Source organism: Perca fluviatilis, chromosome 21 (genome assembly GCF_010015445.1).
Source record: "Perca fluviatilis chromosome 21, GENO_Pfluv_1.0, whole genome shotgun sequence".
Taxonomy (NCBI): domain Eukaryota; kingdom Metazoa; phylum Chordata; class Actinopteri; order Perciformes; family Percidae; genus Perca; species Perca fluviatilis.
Genome location: NC_053132.1, coordinates 9,060,770 through 9,081,270, shown reverse-complemented (window position 1 = coordinate 9,081,270; position 20,501 = coordinate 9,060,770). Strand labels below are relative to the sequence as shown.

The window sequence follows — 20,501 nt, the reverse complement described above, 5'->3', positions numbered from 1 at the left end:
CATTGCTTAATTTGAAATATGGCTGTACGACTGTTTATAATGTAGATTTGGGTGCTGTAAATTTTACAGGAGCAGTGCAATTGATGGATTGTGTAATATTTGTAAGAATTATGAATTACCCTTGGGAGCTGCCAGCCAGACCGGAGCCTTATGTCAAACAAAATAAACAACCTGTTAACAAAGACATATTGACGTTGTTTAAATGTTTTACAAGTTTCATTTTCTCGTCCATTACTCACCCAAAATTACAACTTAAACTCCATTACAGATGAGGGATTGTGGGATATCCTAATCAAGGACATCCCTAAGGAAGTAACATCACACACGTTCAACATGGATATCCTGAAGCAAGGGGTCAGTTATGACTTTAGGGTAATTGGAGTGAACGACTACGGCTATGGCTCCCCAAGTCTACCTTCTCCTTCTATCTCTGGTGAGATTTCATTTATTTATTTTAATTTCAATTTTCAATTTCAATTTTAAGACTAAATTGAATTTCTTAAGGTTATTCAGACATCACAAAAAAATGGCCAGTTGTTTTTAACAAGCATGAATTCCAATTGTATGTGTTTTGTCCAGCACAAAAAGTGGCGCCTTTCTACGAGGAGTGGTGGTTCCTGGTTGTGGTGGCTTTGGTGGGGCTCATCTTCATCCTGCTGCTGGTTTTCATCCTCATTATAAGAGGACAGAGCAAGAAGTATGCCAAGAAGTCTGAATCAGGTGAGTACAATTAAGAGTTTCTAACTAAACTTCTAACTGTTCTAGAAGTCTTTTACCGTTGCAAGAATCTGATGACTTGACTTTTTCTTATAAAAGAGTCTCACTTTATAAGGTTATTTAATGATTTACAGTTTTCAATTACCGAGCAGTGAACTTATTTGAAAAGGGTATATTCTAATTTTGCATGAATCAGATAATTGATGAGTAGCAGGAGAAAAAAAAGCAGAGGAGAGAAGCAGGAGTAGGGGGGCATACTTGTCCATTCAGTGCAACTCTGACATCAGCGGGTATTTCCCTCAGCTCAGCACTCCTGCCATAGCTGTTTAGCTGCCAGGCAGGGGAGGGGAGGGGGTCCCTGCGGGTCACTGCCCATCTTTCTGACTGACAGAGGAAAAACAAGGGGTTCCTTCTTACTCTAACACAAAGACGCTCTCAAAGCCTCCATATTCCCCTCTAGGAATCTGGCCCAGGCCACTGGACCTTCCCAGTGTTATTTCTTTTTCTGTGTGTTTGCGTAACTACCAACTGACCTCAAGTAGCCCTGGAGCAACCACGGAGGTCCTGGCTGAAAGTGTGAAAACCTGTAGCATTGCAAGCAAAAGCGCCTCCAAACATGAATGTACTGTAGAGCAGCATGGCAAGTCTGTCACTCTCAGTTTATAGTGTTGGCGGTTTGATTAATCATGAGGGACACTTGGGAGTCGATGCAAAATAGTTGTGTTATTGCCCATTCATGTGTGATCCACAGACAGCGCTTACACATGGAGGCACACTCATTTATCAAATTCTGAAATATTTCGTGCATGTGTTTCATTTCTATACGTTTTTTTAGTCTACATATAATCATAGAAACATTAACACACTCTTATATGTGTCATTTCTACTCAGAACTTTGTGATGTTGTATTCTATCGGAAATGTCTTTTGTCATTAGACCTTTAGACGTTTCTCGATTCTGTGTTTAATATACTGTATAACCTGTAAAGTTTTCCATTGCGGTACATATCTGTGGTTTATTTGAAACTTTAAGAAACATTATTGCTTTAGAATCCAATTTTTTTGTATTATTAACCTCATTGTGAAAGTTCCTGTCTTGTCAGTGTGTTTTTATGAACACAGTATAATAAACAAAGCTGTAGAGATAAGACTTGAGATTTGGAGTTCAGTCAGACTTAGTCTATATCCCCGACGTTCCACTTCCGGGATTGCTCCGTTGCCGACGGAAATTCCGCTGGATTTAGGCCGGATGTCTGTTGCCTTGGGCTTTCTTTGTGTTGGAATTTTAAACTCCGGTCGATTTATGAGGACTATGGTTAACCTTTTCTCAGATCTCTGCAGGGTAAATCCAGACAGCTAGCTAGACTATCTGTCCAATCTGAGTTTTCTGTTGCACGACTAAAACAACTTTTAAACGTACACGTTCCACCAAAACAAGTTCCTTCCCGAGGCGATTTTGCAGAGGCACCGTTGCTCGTATGGAGCTTAGCGCCGCCCAAGACAATTGTGATTGGTTTAAAGAATTGCCAATTGACCAGAGCACGTTTTTCTCCCATACCGGAATGTTGTGTGGACTCGCCAGACCCTCCTCTGCAGCGCTGTTGAGGTAGGTCTGGCAATGGGAGACAGACTTAAAGAAATAGTTCAAACACGTTTTGGGAAATAGGCTTATTCGCTTTCATGCTGAGAGTTAGATGAGAGGATTAATGCCACTCTCATCTCTGTCTGTTCAATATAAGGCTACAGCCAGCAGCCTGTTAGCTTATCTAACAAAGAGTGGAAACAAGGGAAAACAGCTTGCTTTGCTCTGTCTGAAGGTAACAAAATCCACAAATTAACACCCCAGGCTAGCAGTTTCCAGTCTTAATGCTAAGCTAAGCTAACCAGCTGCTGGCTCAAGCTACATTTTGTGGTATTGCTCTTTTCTTGCAACTCTCAGCAAATAAGCATATTTTCCCAAAATGATAAACTATTGCATTAAGTCACAAACATGAGTTATTTAGTTTTCTTGAACTTACTTAAAACTTAAAAGCAAAAAAAGTCCAGTGTTTCAAGTTTTAAAAGAGAGCACCTGGCCACACACCTTGTTTTACCCTGTGTATTTAAAGCTATGCAATTAACACTATACACAGCTTTAGAAAGTAAAATATCCAAATGCCATGTTATTTTAATGGTCAGCATTTTAAGAACTGAAAGACAAACAATTGACATTGAATATAATTTCCTCGTGGAGACTTGGACTTGCCCTCTAGGACTTGAGCCGTGCCCTAAAAGACATAACAACATCTCTACGATTCACTCATCCGTTATTTTTCTTCAAATGGTTCATTCATCCATGGTTACATTTAGCAACATTAATATTCAGTCGGTCTATTTTTCATCCTTCCTAATTTTGTTCACCACTCACCCACTGACAAAAGTCATTGTTTAGTTCCATTCACCCTCACGTACACTAACTTGCCTGTCCGTCTGACCTGTGGTCACACAGTGTCTCTGTACGTATGTCCAGGTAACAACTCCAACTGTAACGCTCTGACCCACGGAGACATGATCAGCCTGGATGAAGGCCGTTTCCCCACTCTGGAACTCAACAACCGAAGGCTGTCTGTGAAAAACTCTTTCTGCCGAAAGAACGGAGTCTACACCAGGTCAGTGATCTACGCAGCTATTTAAACTAGGAGCTCAATTTAAAGTCCAAATAAAATAACCATATGGTAGGATAATTGGGTTATCCATGGAATCTTCACCTCATGCCTGAAAACATTTTCAGCTCTCCTGACAACTTGGACTAAAATCCAGTCTTCCTGCTTTTTAAACCCAGCCTATAAAAAAACTCACTACGGATTCTCTTTGAATTAGCTTCTGTATTTCAGTGAATCCCAGCTGTAGGACATGCAGCATGCTGAGACCATGACCTTGTTTAAAGCCAATCACTCTGTCTGACACCTGTGCTAAGAACACAGCAGGGACTGAGTCATAAGTCCTATTTTGGATTTGACTGTACACTTTGCATTAGATCATTAATACCTGTTTCTGCAAGAGGTGGATTTTGAGACAGCTGCAGTGATGTTGTTGAGGTTTGTCAGCAGTGACTGTATTTCATATGGATATCATAGCATTATGTCGTGGTAATGAATGGGAGATGTGATTTGGGGGAGACAGGTGCACTCGGATGTTAAATCCGAAAGAAATTAGCCTCATCTGTGTGTGCATATGTGCACGAGTCTGCATGTCCACATTGTGGAAAGTACATTGTTTTGTGTATGAGAATGTGTGAAATATTCGGGGTGAGTGCATCTGTATGTGAGTGTGGCCTTGAGGACAGATCAAAGCAGCTCAAGGTATTTGAGGAGCTTCCAGGCAGGTTCCTATTATGTCTCTGGGCTTGGAGGGGAAAGCTGGGAGTGAAAGAATGCACAGATGTACTTTCAGACTCAACGCTCTTTGAACTCAGCCCACAGCGGAGGAACCCAAATCCCAACACCTGAATCCCCGATTATAGATTAATGCCACATCTTGATCTCCGGTCTCAGAATACCAAGTCCTCTGCCTGATACCAGGATCAGAAATCAAACGTTCTTAATCCCACTGTATCCATTCGAATTCCGAGCTGAAAGCAAAAGCCATTTATGTTTGATACAGAGATTGTCTCTGTTTGGAGATCGATATGTCCAGAGTTTAACAAAAAGACAAATATGCATGACAGTAAATTCAACCACTGTCACAGGAAAGCCAATGCAGTTCACTTTGAGTGACTGACAACTTAATATGTCACTACTTCTATTGTCAATGTGCCTTTTTAGCACTGTAAGAAGGTTAAAATTGAAGCTAGGAATACCTACAGTTCTACATACACTTGAAGTGTCTGTTCCACAGCACGTCGTCGGTTCTGGTTAAAAATAAACAATTTTTATGTGATCCTACAGTTTATTTAAGTTAATGTTAAGTTTATTTAACATTAGCAGTCCAAATCCATCCAGACAGCACATAAACTCCTGCTTGGACTCACACACAGGAGTCTAGATATGTTTCGGGGTTGAGTTTCAACATCCAGAAGATCAATGTTTAACTGCTGTTATGATAAAAAGGGATGGGTTAAAAGCATCATTCCTGTATGGCTTTGTATCATTCTCTTTCAATAGTTTGAAACTTACTTTCACACACTGGTTTGGGGTTTAAGGAGGTCTTGGTGAAGTAATTCAGTGTAGATTAACATGGTTTTAAACACTCTTGAGTGACAAAGCTCTTGAACACTTGAGACATGTTAATGAGTCCCTACAGGCGATTGTAGCAAGAGGAGAGCCTGATAATGAGTATAGACCGGGGGCAGATTTGATTTCACCCCCTGGTTCTCTTTTCTTACGCGACATACTGCTGACTGAATATTGCTGCGAGAGGATTAAGTGGACCCTTCTCTATCCAAGTAAGAGAGCTGATAAATAATTCACGCCTCACTCAACGGTGTATGAGAGTCAAGGAGAAGAGGTGAAAGTGGACTGAGCTTCCTCAATGGTTTTAAACAGGCAGTTTGTCATAATGTCCCAGTGGGCTCGCAAGAGCATTTCTTTATATTGGCTCCAGCTCTTTGTTTGTCTGTGTTGTAAGGACTGCTGAGAAATGGAAGTTGGTAAAAGTTACGCTGGATCATCTTTTTGGGAATAAGTGCAGACTGGAATTCAGAGCTGTAATAAAAAACTTTGTTATGGTGTTTTCTAAGTTGGGCTGCATCTTAGAAAATTGTATCTCAGGGGAAATTTTACATGGCCATTATTTAAAAATGTCCTAAATGGTGTTTTTAACTTACAAAGACGATCTGGCACCCGTTAGATTAGGCAATCACTTTAAAGAATTCAATAATGCTGTAGTCGATATTAGTCAATAGATAAAAATGTACTCAACTACTATTCAAAAATGTAAAACTTTTTTATTCTTTATTGTCATTAATTTACTTGCATAACCCCCAATCCATTATGTTTTAACAGCTATATGTATAATAGTGCAAATTCCAATCATAAAAGAAAAAATAATGATAATAGAGTAGAGAAGAAAAAGTAAAGAAACTGTGTCCTTAATACAGTGAAGCCCAGTCCGCATCTACATTTATACCTTAGGTAGGACAGGAGACATATGCATACCATGTATGACCAAAAATGTATGTACATTAATACACATACACCGATCTGCATGTACTTGTTTTTGTTGTTGTAAATTTCATCTATCGATTTCATCTTACATAGCACAGCTAGCTCATCTGGTTTCCAAAGAGTCAATATTGCCAAGTGATTTTCCTTAAGCTTTTAATTTGCTCAAATAGTTTTTTTTTTCTTTTTTTTTACCTTTGTCTACTCGGGCTTCCCTTTTTTTAAGAATCTATTTTTAATAATAATACTTTCTAATTTGAATAAAACTTGAGCGATAGCTACGCTCATCTCATAGGTGGAAGCCGCCGTGTTGTTTGGACTGAACAGTCGCTTCTCGTTGCGTCACACCTAAACCTTTCTCAAAACCAACGCTGATTGGTCGGTCGTGTGGGGGCAAACGGCTCCAAATTTTCTCTATGTCAAGATGCCAGACTGATCTGCGAGTGGAAAACTGGAGCTCGCGAGATCAGGACGGTCTCACGAGGATAAAACCTACACATAGAGATCACAGAAATCAACAGACCTGTAGTACATTGTATATAAGTAGCTCTCTGTTGTATACGTTTAACTCCTCCACTCAAGTTAAGTGAATTAACTAGTTTAATATAACTCATTGAGCATAATTGAATTACAGCTTGCTATGTGATTTCCCTAGGGAGTTTTACAGTTTGTCCACACCACACTCTAAATACCAGCCCTTGTGAAAACTGCTGGAATTTACCCACAACATTTTTTAAATGCCTTCAACTTATATTTATTTTAGAAAAATGCTAATGTGGTTTTGACGTGTAAAGTGGTGGTGTGTGTGTGTGTGTGTGTGTGTGTGTGTGTGTGTGTGTGTGTGTGTGTGTGTGTGTGTGTGTGTGTGTGTGTGTGTGTGTGTGTGTGTGTGTGTGCGCACTGCAGCCGCGACTGGCGGCCGACACTCTGGCCTGGAAAGTCAACAGGAGTCAGTATGTCCCAGTAGTCTCAGCCAAACCAGCACCAATCAGCAGAAACAGATGGGTGTTTGTTTAGCAGGACCGGCGACAGTGGAAAGTACGGAGGAGCTTAGGCACCTAGAGCTTTTTTTCCTCACATATTTACTTAAAGAACCCCTGACTAGAGCATACCATTTTAGGAAATGTTTTTCCAGTATTTCATCTTCCTCTGCCCTCATTTTTTCTTTCTCTTCTTTCAGCTTTTAGATTCACTCAACACCACTCCTCGACCCTATTCTCACTTAACACTACAGTACCTCTTCAATGATCCTCTTTCAGTCCTATCACTTACACTCTTTAAATATATACATCTGAATGACATATTTGATAGCCGCAGGAAGCCACTGACAGTTCAATCTGTGCAATCATTCACGTAGGCTCTGATAACATTTGCCAGAGCAAAGCCTGAGGCTGCCATTTGTTTGATGACCCCTTAAGCAGCGCACTATTTCAGTTTATAATTCAGTCACAAGAGCCCAGTGGTTTGGCATTCCACAGCCCACAGTGAGGACTGAATCAGGGGGGGATTATTCTTTACCGGAGAGGCTGGATGCGGGGAGCCATCTCATGAGTGTCCCATGATTCTCATCAAGCTGAACTCCTTTACACTCAGACAGACAGTGATACATTTGAACCAGAGATGAAGCGCTTACTGTCTCTGACTTAAGTGATCCTGAGGGTGTACTAAAGTCATTGGGTAGCTTAATGTGCTTGTTTGTCAGAAACTGCTTTAATATGAAATTAATATGAAATATTTTTTTAAACACATGGGTCTTATTTGCATAACTTTGGCCATAGTTTCTATTGGTTATGATAGCATTGTAATCACCAAACTGAGATCAAGGTACACAGCACCATTAATACAACAAAGGGGCAAGAAACACAAGCAGTTAGAGGGTGGGTGTTCAGAGCGAAATCAAGGGGCTGCATGTGTGGGGGCGTGTAGCTTAAGGTATTGTGAGACGATGAAATACAATCCAGGAAGTCCAATTTGAGTAACAGATCTGTGAATGTGAATGCTTCTGACATGCCAAAACACTGCACAGCAGTTTTTAATACTAAGAGACAGGATTTTACGTGAAGTAAAGAGTAGAAACATGGCATTAAAGTTACAAAGTAATCTAGCAGGAATGTGCGTTTGCACTTATATGATTGGCCACAGCAGTGTTGCAGAAAAAGTTTAGTTTGGTTCAACTTTTTTAAAAAAGACCCAAATTGTAATAAACTGGAAGTATCCTTTACAAATTTAAATTAATTTGAAAAGGTAAACAAGAACAATGTAAGGGTCAACAAAATGATCTGGTTAAGGACAACCAACTGAAATATTCTGTATTCTGATAGTATTTCTTTATCTTTGCCCAGATCTCCTCCTAGGCCCAGCCCAGGCAGTCTTAACTATTCAGATGAGGACGTCAGCACAAAGTACAATGACCTGATCCCTGCAGAGAGCAGCAGCCTGACTGAAAAACCCTCAGAAATCTCAGACTCACAGGTACAGTAGCAACTCCGTTTTTTATATAATGTATGGTCTCTGTATTTAAAGTGTTCCTCGTCTGTCTGCATTTAGTCTGTATTTGTTTCATGTTTGCACCTGTCCGTGTGTGTCCGTTTCCTTGAATTCCTCGGGAATTCAGCTTTGCATTGTCAGCTGTACAGTGTTTTGTGTCAGTTCATACTGTCCACATTGTGTCCTTTCTCTGTCATTCACCTGAATGCATTCGGCCTGCAAATTTCATAAGATAAAGCTACAGTAATGCACAAGGAGGGATGAGAGATTAATGACTCTGCTCACTGGCGGCAAAGCAGTTTTTAGACCAGGCAGTGACCTGTAGAGAATGTCACTCTGCAAACATCCACCTGGGATACAGGCCACTGCACTCAGCCACTGCACTTGTTATGTAAGATGGCGAGGGCACATGCACCCTGCAAAGTTTATTTTAGAGATAGTTAGGTATTGGAAGTTGCTACTCCAGCCAGGCAATCTATCCAACTTTCCTACTGAATTCTATGTAAGTCAGGTCAGTAAAAATCCTCTCTGAGGAAAACTTAAATACTGTTTTGGCTATCCACTCCTCTTCTGTGGCAGAGCCTAGCCTCATTAGTGGTGTATGTAGTCAAATATCATAGTTTTGAATCCCTTGAATTTTTAAAGTGCTCTAAGCAGACACTGTCAGCACTGATAGATGAACAAGTATTGCTAGAATGTGTAAGTTGTGCTGTTTTCTATGTGCTGAGCCAAACTGCTTTTGCCCAGTAAGTGGGTGCAATCGATAAATTGTGACTTTATCTCCGTCTCTCTCTATTCTTCCATTGATCAGTCTGTGTGCCGCCCACCGTCATGTCTCTGATTTCCTGACTTTAGTCAATTTAATTTTGGGATTTTACTTTAATATCACATGCTCTTTTATCTGAATTGAAATGTCTTATATGCATATGTTGTTTCTGTTTTTGTTTATGTCGCCTCCCTCCCCGGCTCTCTGAGGTTTGGGTGAAACATCTTGCAGTCTGGTTTTGATCCTCCTGAATTCCGTTGCTTTCAGGCTTCCTTTAGTGTTCTCTTTTATCTACAAATTCCTCCCTCTAGGCATTTCTCAAATTATCTCGGAACATCTCTCAACTAGATACCTCCCTAGTGTGAATTCCGCAGCCAGAAATCTCTCCCCACCTGGCCTTATCTGGGCCTTAAGTCCTATTTCCAGATCAAATGAAAATATCCCTACAATGAATCGTTACAGACAGGACCTTTCACAGCACGATAACATCCCCTCAAATGAATCATTTCGTCATTTCACCACCTCTCTGACATATCTACCGTTCACACTTGTGTATTGTCAAACATGGCCTTAATGCCCTAACTGCACATTCAAGGGGCTGGCGTTGGCTTCGTTGGGCTACACCACACAGAGCCCTGCCTGTTTCCCTAGGGCTCCTCTGCCATGCCCCTGACAGGCCACCATATCAGCACCCAATGGTGTTTCGAAAAAAATCCAGGAATGCTCTTTGAAGTTTTATTGAGCGGATAACCCTGAGCTATCAGTATGACATTGTGCTGTCTGTCCTTTTTAATCCCCGGGGGCTCCACCAGCAGGTATAAGTTGACTATTGTACTCCTCCTCAAGAGGGGATTTGGAGAAAGCTAACATTGACTTGGCAAGGCAACAAGGCTACCATTAGTGCTCTGCTCCCCTGCAGGTAGTTCCCTATTGACTATTTTCCTTTAGAGTATAGGCTTTCCCATTTTGCAAGGTTGTCTCTGTGGCACTCTTCTTTGTGTGTCATTTAAGGCCGAAACCAGTCAAAGATAATGTAGATGATCTCATCTCTGAGTCAGAGATGGATTGTAGATCATGCTCTCTCTGGAGAGTGGCATTCTCTGGGACCGAAATGAAAATGTCTTGCTTTTTGTTACATGCTTCCTCTCCCTTTCCTTCGTTTCTGCCTCTCTCTGTCTCACCCTTTTTCCAACCTCCCACTCCCTGTCTCTCTGGCTACTGTTGTTTTTTGGCTGGGGCTTAACCGAGAATACTTTCTGAAATGTTTGGATTGTCTCTAGTGACAACGCACCACTTTGTTTTCACTGGCCCAGTCTGTCAAGTATGATGTCATAACCCAGAAAAAAGGACAATTATGACCGCAAATAAATTACATTTTGTTTTTAATCATTTTAAGGCGTATGTGACAGAGGACAGTGAAGAGAGACAGACATTGTGGGCGAATTGAGGAATTGTGAGATGAAAACTAGCCTCATTTAGTCTTAAACTACAGACGGGTGACAAATTAAAGAAAAAAAAAGAAATAGTAGGGAAATGCAATGAAAGCACATGCTTGCATTACTCTCATCAAAGTACACCAGTCTGGGACAGCACTAATGCCCAACAAAATCTCAAGTCCCTTGATCATAGTTGTTGTTATTGAAGCAACATACATTAAGCAGTTAAGAGAGGATTGGAGCTGCTAAAGAGGCCTATATCTCTGCCTTGATGATGACCAAATACAGCTTTACTTTGATGCAGCAGGCATTTCAGTATGCTAAACATCCCTATTCCTGTTTTTCCTCTAATTTTTTTCTTTTCTTTTCTACACAGAAATTGCTGAAAGCACACAAAAATGTATGTACTCTGAATGTCTGTGGGCTTTTTAATCCCCCTCGAGCCCCACATATACTGCCTTTGTCTCTGGGGACTCCTGCTGTGTTCACTTCATCAATGAGAGTGACACAGACAGCCCCCTTTTTCTCCCCCTCCTCATTGCAATAATCCATAACTCAAGGACAAAGAACTGACCCACTCTGTCGTATACTGGGGTATGCATCAATTTTGGGGGGATGGGGGGCCTTGCTTGCCAGGAGATTGTAGTTTCAGTCTCATGCCATTGTATAAACCAAAGGAAAGTAAAATTAAAAGTTATTTACAAAGAATTTTTAACACGTTAATTATAAGGTGCTTTGCGGAAAAACAAGAAACACAATGAAAGCATATGCCATTTTCAGTTGAACGCTCTCTAGACTGAGGTCTAAGGTCAAAGTTCAAGAGATACATTGTCCGAACACCTGCCCTATTTGCCGATGAAGGCCGATTTATCTACACCAAATGGTAATTTTGGCCTATATTAAATGCACATCCATTGTTTTATTTTTCCCCTCTCCCACATTGTTCTCCCTCCTACATTGTTAGCAATTTTGTAAACAGGAACACAGGGCAACTTTATTATTCTGATGATAAAACAAACTACTGTCAAGAGGTTTCACCAGTTAATTGGATAGATGCCTTTATCTCTTTCTCTGCTTAATTTAACATCATAACGATGGCAAAAAAAAAAAAATGTTAAATGATTGTCACTGGCAGGCTGGTATGTGTCTGTCTTACACACATCCGTGCATAATGAAGATGGTGGTTCTCTTGAAACTGAGGTGCTATGCTGCATTTCATGCCTTAAGCCTGGTACTTTCACAGCATTCAGCTCTAGTAATTAGCTTGTAGTGAGTTGAAGTAAGGAGCTGTTTCACGGGCCGTGCTGTCCCAGAGGCAAATTGTCAAGCACTGGTGATGAAGCAAAAGGGGGACAGATTGCTTTATACTTGTACATAGGACATTTCAAGAGTCAGAACATCTGTTGTGCAGACTTCACAGCCAGGCAGGGGTAGGACGAAATTCACTGTGTCAACACTTGGTCTGCACTCGCTTTTCCCCACTACTACCACACACACACACACACACACACACACACACACACACACACACACACACACTGGAGTGGTGTTTCATCTCTCAATGCAGTGTTAATTCTTTTAGCGTGAGGTAATGCCACTTGGAAGTGGCTCAGCATGTCTTGCTGGTCCACTGTGAATGGATCTTGTTATTGTGTTGTATTGGGTTGTGTTGTGTTGTGTTGCTAAACACGCTGGCATGACTGGAATGCTTTTCAACACTGGTTGGCCTCAAGTGTTTACAACTGGCTAACAATATTACAAATGGACAACAAGCACAGCAGCCACTGATGCATCTCACACCCCACTGTCCTATTTGAGAGGAATAACAATGTAAAAGAAAGTTGTTTTTTTTAAGTAGGATTATTGTGATCAACTGATTTCTGAGCCAAACCTTGCTGTGCACAATGTCTGCCTTTGATTAGTTTGTGGAAAAATAAGAGTAGGGGGGGGGGATCATTTTTCTTTGTTTAGAACCAAAGAAGATTTAAAAAAGGAAGATAATCAACAAAAGCATCGTCTGTTTGGACATTTATAAACTCTATTTACTACTTTATTTAGGGGGTTGGCATGTGAGACATGAACCATGTTGAAGGCTGAGGGAAATCTGAGCCCACTGCCATATGTATCACATATGTGCTGTACTTAAGAGCTGTGCTCTGGAGTGTATCCTTCTTGAGTGTGCCAACAGCCAGGTTTCTGTATAGGAAGATTGAACATGATAATATGAGGAGTGAGCGAGCAAGAACCTTGAGACAGTCGCAAATTATCAGCACCATCTCTGCGGTGTTCTGTTCTGAAAAGAATAGGCCTTTGTTGCTTTACTTTTGTAATACACCTGATGCATTCTCCAAGCAGCCTTTAGCCTGAGCGACAATTTTGGCGACGTCGGCAATGCATTAGTTCTTTGTGGCCCGCTGATTAATCACAGTCTGGCTAGCCAATTGGCAGCTTGCTTTCAAGGCAATTAGTTGACCATAAGCGAGTGTTCAATGATCACATTGCTTTTTGTTTGACCCGTGGAATGTTACTTGACGTGAATACAATAGTGTTTCTAGCGCAGCCAGCAGCAAGGTGGAGTGTTAGTGACAAGAATGTGCTGAGGATTATTGTCATTTCTGTACAGATGGCTTAAAGAATAAAGGGGGTAAAAAAAAAAATCTACTTCCGAACCAATTAACTCCCAAAATCACACTTTCTATGTTTGAGAATGCACTGCACAACCTATGTTGCTTTTTTATTTTTAGCTTTTCACATCATTCACCCAGAATGGCACAGAGGACATATATGTTTAACATATGTATGATATTATCATCATCATGACTGGGCCATTTTAATCATTCTGTTATGGTGATGTACTGTAAAACCATTGTTTTGTTCACCCATAGGAGGCGCTGGTGTTTTCATATGGGACAGGTGGCCTACATACACTTCCACTGCATTTGGTGAGGTTCCTGTGGCTGCCTGCTTTGAATGTTTTTAGCCTGATAGGTGACTGGTTCCTCTTGCTAGTCCCCATCCAATCCTCTCCCTCAGATTCCCATTACAGGTTTTATGTGGTACACTGCTACACAACACCAAACCTTTGCTGGCGTGTTGTGGATACAAAGATCTTAGATCCTGATCATACTGATTAAGTCCTGAAGATAAATTGCTATTTTGTGTTGATGGTCCGTTAACAATGCACGCTTCAGTAACAAGTCATCCATTCCGTAACCATGCTTTGACCGTTTTTGACCATTTTTGCGTCCTTGTTATCTTGTCCTTGTGCTGTGTTGTAAATGTAAGTGTGTGCGTGTGCATGTGCGTGTTGTTTGACAGGGATGATTGTGAATTGATGACTTTGCACAGAATAATTCAATAACTTCATGTTCATTTACATTTATAGTCTCAGCATCTCTAACTGCTCCACATGGAAACACTACCGAGTCAGCCCATGCTAACTCCACGATAATATCTCTTCTTTATTTTCTTCTTTTTCACAGGGCAGCGACAGTGAGTACGAGGTGGACCCTAACCGACAGAAGACCCACTCCTTCGTCAACCACTACATAAGCGACCCCACTTACTACAACTCCTGGCGCCGCCAACAGAAAGGCATATCCCGGGCACAGGCCTACAGCTACACTGAGTCCGAGTCGGGCGACCCGGATCACTGCGCCCCACCGCCACTGCCTCCTCTACCTCCACTGCCACCCCAGCTCAGTTCACCTAGCCCCCAGCCTCAGCAAGCCCAAGGCCAGCCTCAGGGCCCGCCTCAGTGCCCTCCCCAGGGCCCACCCCAGGGCCAAGGCAGCCTGTTCAGGCCCAAAGGTAGCCGGACTCCCACCCCCTCCCAGCAGAGCTCCAACCCCCCCAGCCAGCACAGCACCCTTTACAGGCCCCCCAGCAGCCTAGCCCCTGGCTCGCGGGCCCCAATCGCTGGCTTCTCCTCCTTTGTGTGAAAAATGCTAAAAAGGACATCAACGTTTCTGGAAATATCTACCCAACTTGTGTTGAAGGAGAACACAGAAACACGCAGTCAACTCAAACAAGTCATTTACTCCTTTCTTTCGCTCAATTAGTTTTCTTTTTTACATGTTCTTTTTCTTTAGTCAGCCTGGATACATGCGGAACAACACTATAGAGACTTTTTTATTGTTTAATGTGTGGAAGTGTGCCAGTGTAGATTTCTCTCACCAGTTGATAAAATACTCTCTGCATCATCTATTAATTTTTATTTTGCTATTTGAATTATTTGCATATTTCCTCCTTTATTTTGTTACTTTTCTTTGAACACAATCAAATGGTAATCTCTTTGATTCTGTACAAAGTCACAATAATCTTTAAAAATACACACACACACGTAAATATAAATATCTATATATATATCTATATATAGATATATATAGATATATATCTATATATAGTAGATGTACCTAAAAGACAAAATCAAGTCAATGCAGAGTCTGCACTGATGGAGACTGAAATAACAATACGATGGAGCCATATTGTGGAAGTGAAAGGACAAGTGTTTGTTTGGACTGGATGAACTGGATGTAAAAACAACAAAAAAAAGAGGAAGTGATAAAAGACAGACGTGGATGTGGAATAATGTGTCGGCCGGGAGAGATTTAAGCGGACATTGGCGAAACAATCATAAGTTTCCATGGAAACAGCTCTCTGGCCTAGAGCACACAAATACATCAAAAAACATGCAAACTGGCCACGGCGGGTCAAATGTCAGTGACTGTGCCGTGCCTGAAGGATCTTGCAGATATATGAAATGAGTGTATATCTGTTAAAGTGAAAAGTGTTTCAGTCTTTTTGTGAGTGTGTTTCAGTGGATCAAAGATGCCTTGATAGAGAAACATGTATTTATGATATCTGGCACCAATTGTTACTGAACTGCTGATGGTGCCCTTGACTGCGGCATCCTTTTTGGCTGGCCTCGAGAGCCTTCTTTTAATCCTGACAGATGTGGGCTGTGAAATAATTTGCATTCACGACCCATATTTATTTCCACCCTTTGCTGGCTCGCATATACACAGTGTATCATTCTGCATATGTCTACTGAAATGCTTTGAAATTCAACCTAAGAGGGTCAAAACTGTCTGTCGACTGGGACAGTCACATATTGGCACAGCTGCTGGTTCTGCTAAAATGTTAACAGTGAGATTTTGATAAGACACAAAGGTTGTTGTTTTGGAAACACTTTACTTGAAGGTATCTATAAGAGTGACATGACACTGTCATGAACATATGACACTGTCATGACACATGAACCCTAACTCTAACCCTAACTTGTCATGACAAAAACCGAATGACATTCACTAAAAGAAGCGTTATGTCGTAAACGTTTATGACTTGTTTATAATGTTTATGACACGTTCATGACAGTGTCATGTCACTCTTATGTCGATACCTTCAAGTAAAGTGTAACTGTTGGTTTTTTTCCTGTTTCCTTCCCTGCTGGTATAGAGGGGCAAAGTTCCTCCCCTTCCGGTGGACCCCATGGGACCTTATTTTGTAAAAAAATATGTATACACGTACGGAGAGACAAATTCTTTTTTCATCCCATTTGAATTGAGTCATGAATTACACGTATGCTGGTCAATTTCAAAGATATTTTGCAAGAAAAGAAAGTCACAGTTTTTCGTAGGTTTGTCATACTACCACTTAGTTTTGTGCTCCTCATCTCGCAAGCTATGTTTCACAGCACATGTAACATTACCTTACCTGATGTTTTATCCAGCAAAATTTTATCAGCAGAAAAGCGAAAGAACGAGCAAGACCTGTTGCTCGTGTGAGTAACATTACATCCCGGTATGAAACACAGGCATCGTAGCTTCAGAGAGACGTAACGAAAACTTTGGAGTGAGTAGTCTTTTCTATTTACATATTTTCACAGTCTTATACTTCAACAGTTTTACGACAAACAGACTTTCTTCAATTTGCTAAATTATCTTTTAAATTGACAATCATCATACATGTCATCTATGGCTCAATTCCAACGGGATCAAATAATTATCTGTCTTGCGCCATTCACTACCTTACATGTTTTTTTGGGAAATAAGGCCCTATGGTGGTCCACTGGAAGGGGGGAGGGACTTTGCCTCTCTAAAACTCTTCTCTGTCACTGCTCACAATCACAAGGCAGCAATGAGCCTGCGCCAAGAGATGATGTCATTGAATTGCCTCACCTCTTTCTCTTTCTGTAATCAACCACTCTGTACTATTGAGGTGTGACTGTATTGTCCCAAATGCTAATGCGCGTGTGTGCATGTGTATGTGTGCGTGTGATTACACTTCTTGTGCGTATGCTTTACAGATCATTCACTGTGTGTCTGGTTTTAAAGAGATTGTCATGCAGCATCTGTAAACCTGCCTGGAGTAACGCCACAGAGGGCTGGCACCGCCCAGCCGCCTGCCAGGCGGACTCATAACGCTATAGTGAAGACTCAGTGGTGTGTTCCTAGTTTTCATAGTTAAAAAAAACAGAAAAAAAAAATGTCATCTACTTTTTTTCTTCTTCTGTGGAGTGATTTCATTGTACGCAACAAAAGCTTATCATGCAGAATCTGAATGAATATATGATCACAGTACATTTCTGAAATAAATTATTTTTGAATGTTATCAGTTCTGGTACTCAATTGAGATCTGTACAGGATAGATGGGCGGGGGCGAGACATGAAAATGCTGATGGGAAAATTCAAATCATTGACTATTGTAACCTAGTCTAAAGCTACATTCAGACCAACAATAGCTCTCGAAATGCAATCTCCTCATTCATTTTATTGCGACCTCAGCAAAAATCCAAAAGATCCTTTTGCCACAACCCACATTTTACTGCAAACCCTCTCCTCACCACGATCCGCACTCTAACACAGTTAATGAAACTTAAACACGCCAATACACAGCAGTAGTTGGCTATTAACTAATGACAAGGAGAAATACAAGTTACCTGGCTGTAACTCCAGCTTCATAAGCACAGGTGTATAACCCAACATCACTCTATACCAGTAGTAAATGAAAGAATGTAAACTATTTTCACTCTGCATGCATCTCTAATTACTATTTCCAGGTAAAGAGTGAACTTGTTAAATGTCTAATGTAAAAAGTGAGATTTCCATGTCTTTATTGATTATAAAGCAAGTTGAGGTGCCTTATTAATACTGGGAAAGTATCAAAACGGTCAATCCACAGAGATATGCACACAGCCTGTATTCAGAAACTGTGCCTTTAAACGAGCCATCAGGACTTCTGTACAGTTGTGAGGTCACAACTAACTATATATAGGTAGAAAGTGCAGCTGTAGTGCCGTTACAGTCATTTCCCGGCTGCAATGGCGAAGTGGATGACCCGCAAACACTGGCCAATCAAAGCAGACTTAGCTTTTTTGGGAGGGGACAAAAGAGACAGGTGCTAAAAACAAAAAAAAAGGCTTTCAGGGTGAATACAGGTATATTCAGACAGACAGTATGAGAAAAATAGTGGGTTTTTGAACATCAAAGCATATAAACATGTTCTAGTAGAAACCAAAAATAAGTATAAGTATGTATATAATATAATATGAACCTGAAAATTAGCATGTTATGGGACCTTTGAATACCCAGGGTATATGCCACGTCACAAAAAGCTTCTCACCTTTAATGACGTCATCAAAACATCAAAGAAAAACATGCAAAAAAGTGAGTACAAAATTCCAGCAATGCTTTGTTTATAAATGCATTCTGTAAGCAGATATTAGGCAGGATCTGTCTATGGATAATTAGTTGATGAAATTCCCCCCCCTTTTCTCCCGCCCCCCCACAACTTTTTGTTTTTTTTTTTTTTTACCCTTTTTTTTTTTTTACCAAATACCCCTCAGGACTTTTTTTTATCCTGCTCCATTCTCCCTGATAACCACAATTAATTAGCCCATCATATGTTCCTTGGTCGACTAAACTGACTCAGTTGGCCCTTTAAATCTATCAGACTGCACATAAAGTGATACTTATATGTATTTAAGGCATAATCAGTGTGTTGGAATTTGAACAAGTACCTGAACTAATTAATAGACCCATACAGTATTTGCATGACAGAAGCAGATGTACATTGTCAGATGGTGTTTGATGCTAATTGGATCACAGTCAACTTGATCCAGAGCTAACCTACTAAACACAGAGGCATGAGAGGAGAGGAGATTAGATGAGATAGGACAGAACAGGGAATTGGAACAAGCACGTCCAGAGCGCTAATCCCTTTTTTGAAAACACATGGGAAATTTCCCTCCGACAGAAGAATCACAGACAGGAGGCATTTCACTTGCTGAAAAATTCATTTCCCTCTGTCTCTCTTTCACTCTCTTTCCCCCAGGAAATGAATGACAGAAAAGAGTGAGCTGGTGGTCCCTGTTTAAAGGGAGCCCAACGTACTAAATAGCCCTGATGAGCTTTGAGAACACACATTTGAAATAACAAAGGACTCAGACATAAGGTGTAGTTCAAAGGAGTTTGAAACCCTGAATTTAATTGCCTCATTTGTGAACTTCACAGAGGGTGGTTTGGGGATTTGAAGAGGATATCCTTGCAGTTGGAGAAAGGATACTAATTTGAGAAAGGAGATGTTCCCCAACTGCCATTCATGAATGCTTTTCTTTATGTACTGTTTGGTGGTTGCTTTAATTGGTTTCTGACTTAATGTGCATTATGGGAAAGAGCACAAAAATGGCTGCAGTCATTTTGGTAAGTAAGTCCCTTTGCCAAAGCCAACCTCACTCTCACTCTTGCAGTTTGGATGGACACTACTTTCCACAGTGTGTGGTTCAAGCGATATCTATTTAGGGATCTGAGGCAACTCCAAACTATGACATAAATTGCTGAAATTGTTGGATAATGTCATATTCGTATTCATAATAATTTCGCTGTTGGTTTGTCCAGTTGACAGGTTTCCACTAGAAAGTCCCTTGTGTCCCAATTTTCTTACTGTAGTCTCTCCAGGCTGTATTCATTATATAACGTGTAACACAAAGCCACACAAGTAAGCACAATTTGAATAAGGGGCCCGTTCCAGGGTAATGCTCCATTAAAGTTTTTTGTTCTGTATACCCTCACTGAAGTTTTGAAGGACCCAAACAGAGCTTCCCATAAAACTGTGCATCACTAATTGGCCCATCATGTAATAATACCTGATGATACTTGCAGGTGGCAGAATAAGGCTTTAACAGACAGGTGGTAGCGTAACTTGTTAAAGTTCCCACCTGGGGACCAGATGACTGTTGTAATCACACAGGGACAAGCTCATTTCTACAGGAACTGAATCTGTTATGCATCAAAGGTTGTAAATTTGTGTGTGTGAAATTAAAGGCCCTTTTTAATGCAATCTGAGACATTGTCAAAAATAATTGGAGTAAAGTGCAAGTGTAATTACCTCCATGGCTATTATCAGTTAGTAAAAATACTAAATCAATGTGTTTGGACCTTTAATGTGCTACTTTGCTATACATTTGCTCTAATGCTACAAATCATACGTGGGAAGAACAATAATTTCTGCTGACTTTTATGGACTCAGACTGCACATTTCTAATATGTAGTGAGTATTTTGAATAAATACATACATAGTAAAGTATGTTGAAAAAAGTTATAAAATAAGTCATGTTATTGTATGTTGAAAAAAGTAATAAGAATTCATAGTAATGTATTATGTCGAAAAAAGTAATAAAAAAAGTCATAGTATAGTATGTCAATAAAAGTCATGAAAATTCATGAAAAAATCGTAGTATAATAATGTGAACATTTTAATTCAGGGCAATCTTCACATAGATAAATAAATAAATAACTCAATGAGCAACCGTTGTGCACAAATCTGATGTCAGAGAAGATCTTGGTACAGCATGTAGATAGAGCTCAGCTTTATACAGTTTGTCTCACGTCCAAGTCATTGTATAGTATGAAAAAAAAGTAAAAAAAAAAAAAAAGTCCTAGTATAGTATGTCAAA

General features: G+C 40.5%; 1 protein-coding gene across 6 annotated transcripts in view; it reads left to right on the top strand.

The window, feature by feature from the left end:
* The window catches only part of sdk2b (sidekick cell adhesion molecule 2b), a 275,577-nt gene extending 260,447 nt beyond the window's left edge, over positions 1-15,130 (top strand). For 3 of the 6 annotated variants that reach the window (XM_039787770.1, XM_039787768.1, XM_039787774.1), the window contains exons 41-46: positions 269-433; positions 580-720; positions 3,205-3,364; positions 8,200-8,329; positions 13,432-13,488; positions 14,029-15,130. In XM_039787770.1, coding sequence (XP_039643704.1) covers positions 269-433; positions 580-720; positions 3,205-3,364; positions 8,200-8,329; positions 13,432-13,488; positions 14,029-14,487 — 1,112 coding nt within the window. In that variant the 3' untranslated portion in view covers positions 14,488-15,130. The remainder of the gene's footprint in view (positions 1-268; positions 434-579; positions 721-3,204; positions 3,365-8,199; positions 8,330-13,431; positions 13,489-14,028) is intronic. The other 3 variants (XM_039787769.1, XM_039787773.1, XM_039787772.1) reach the window with 3 other exon arrangements.
* Positions 15,131-20,501: the final 5,371 nt, after the last annotated feature.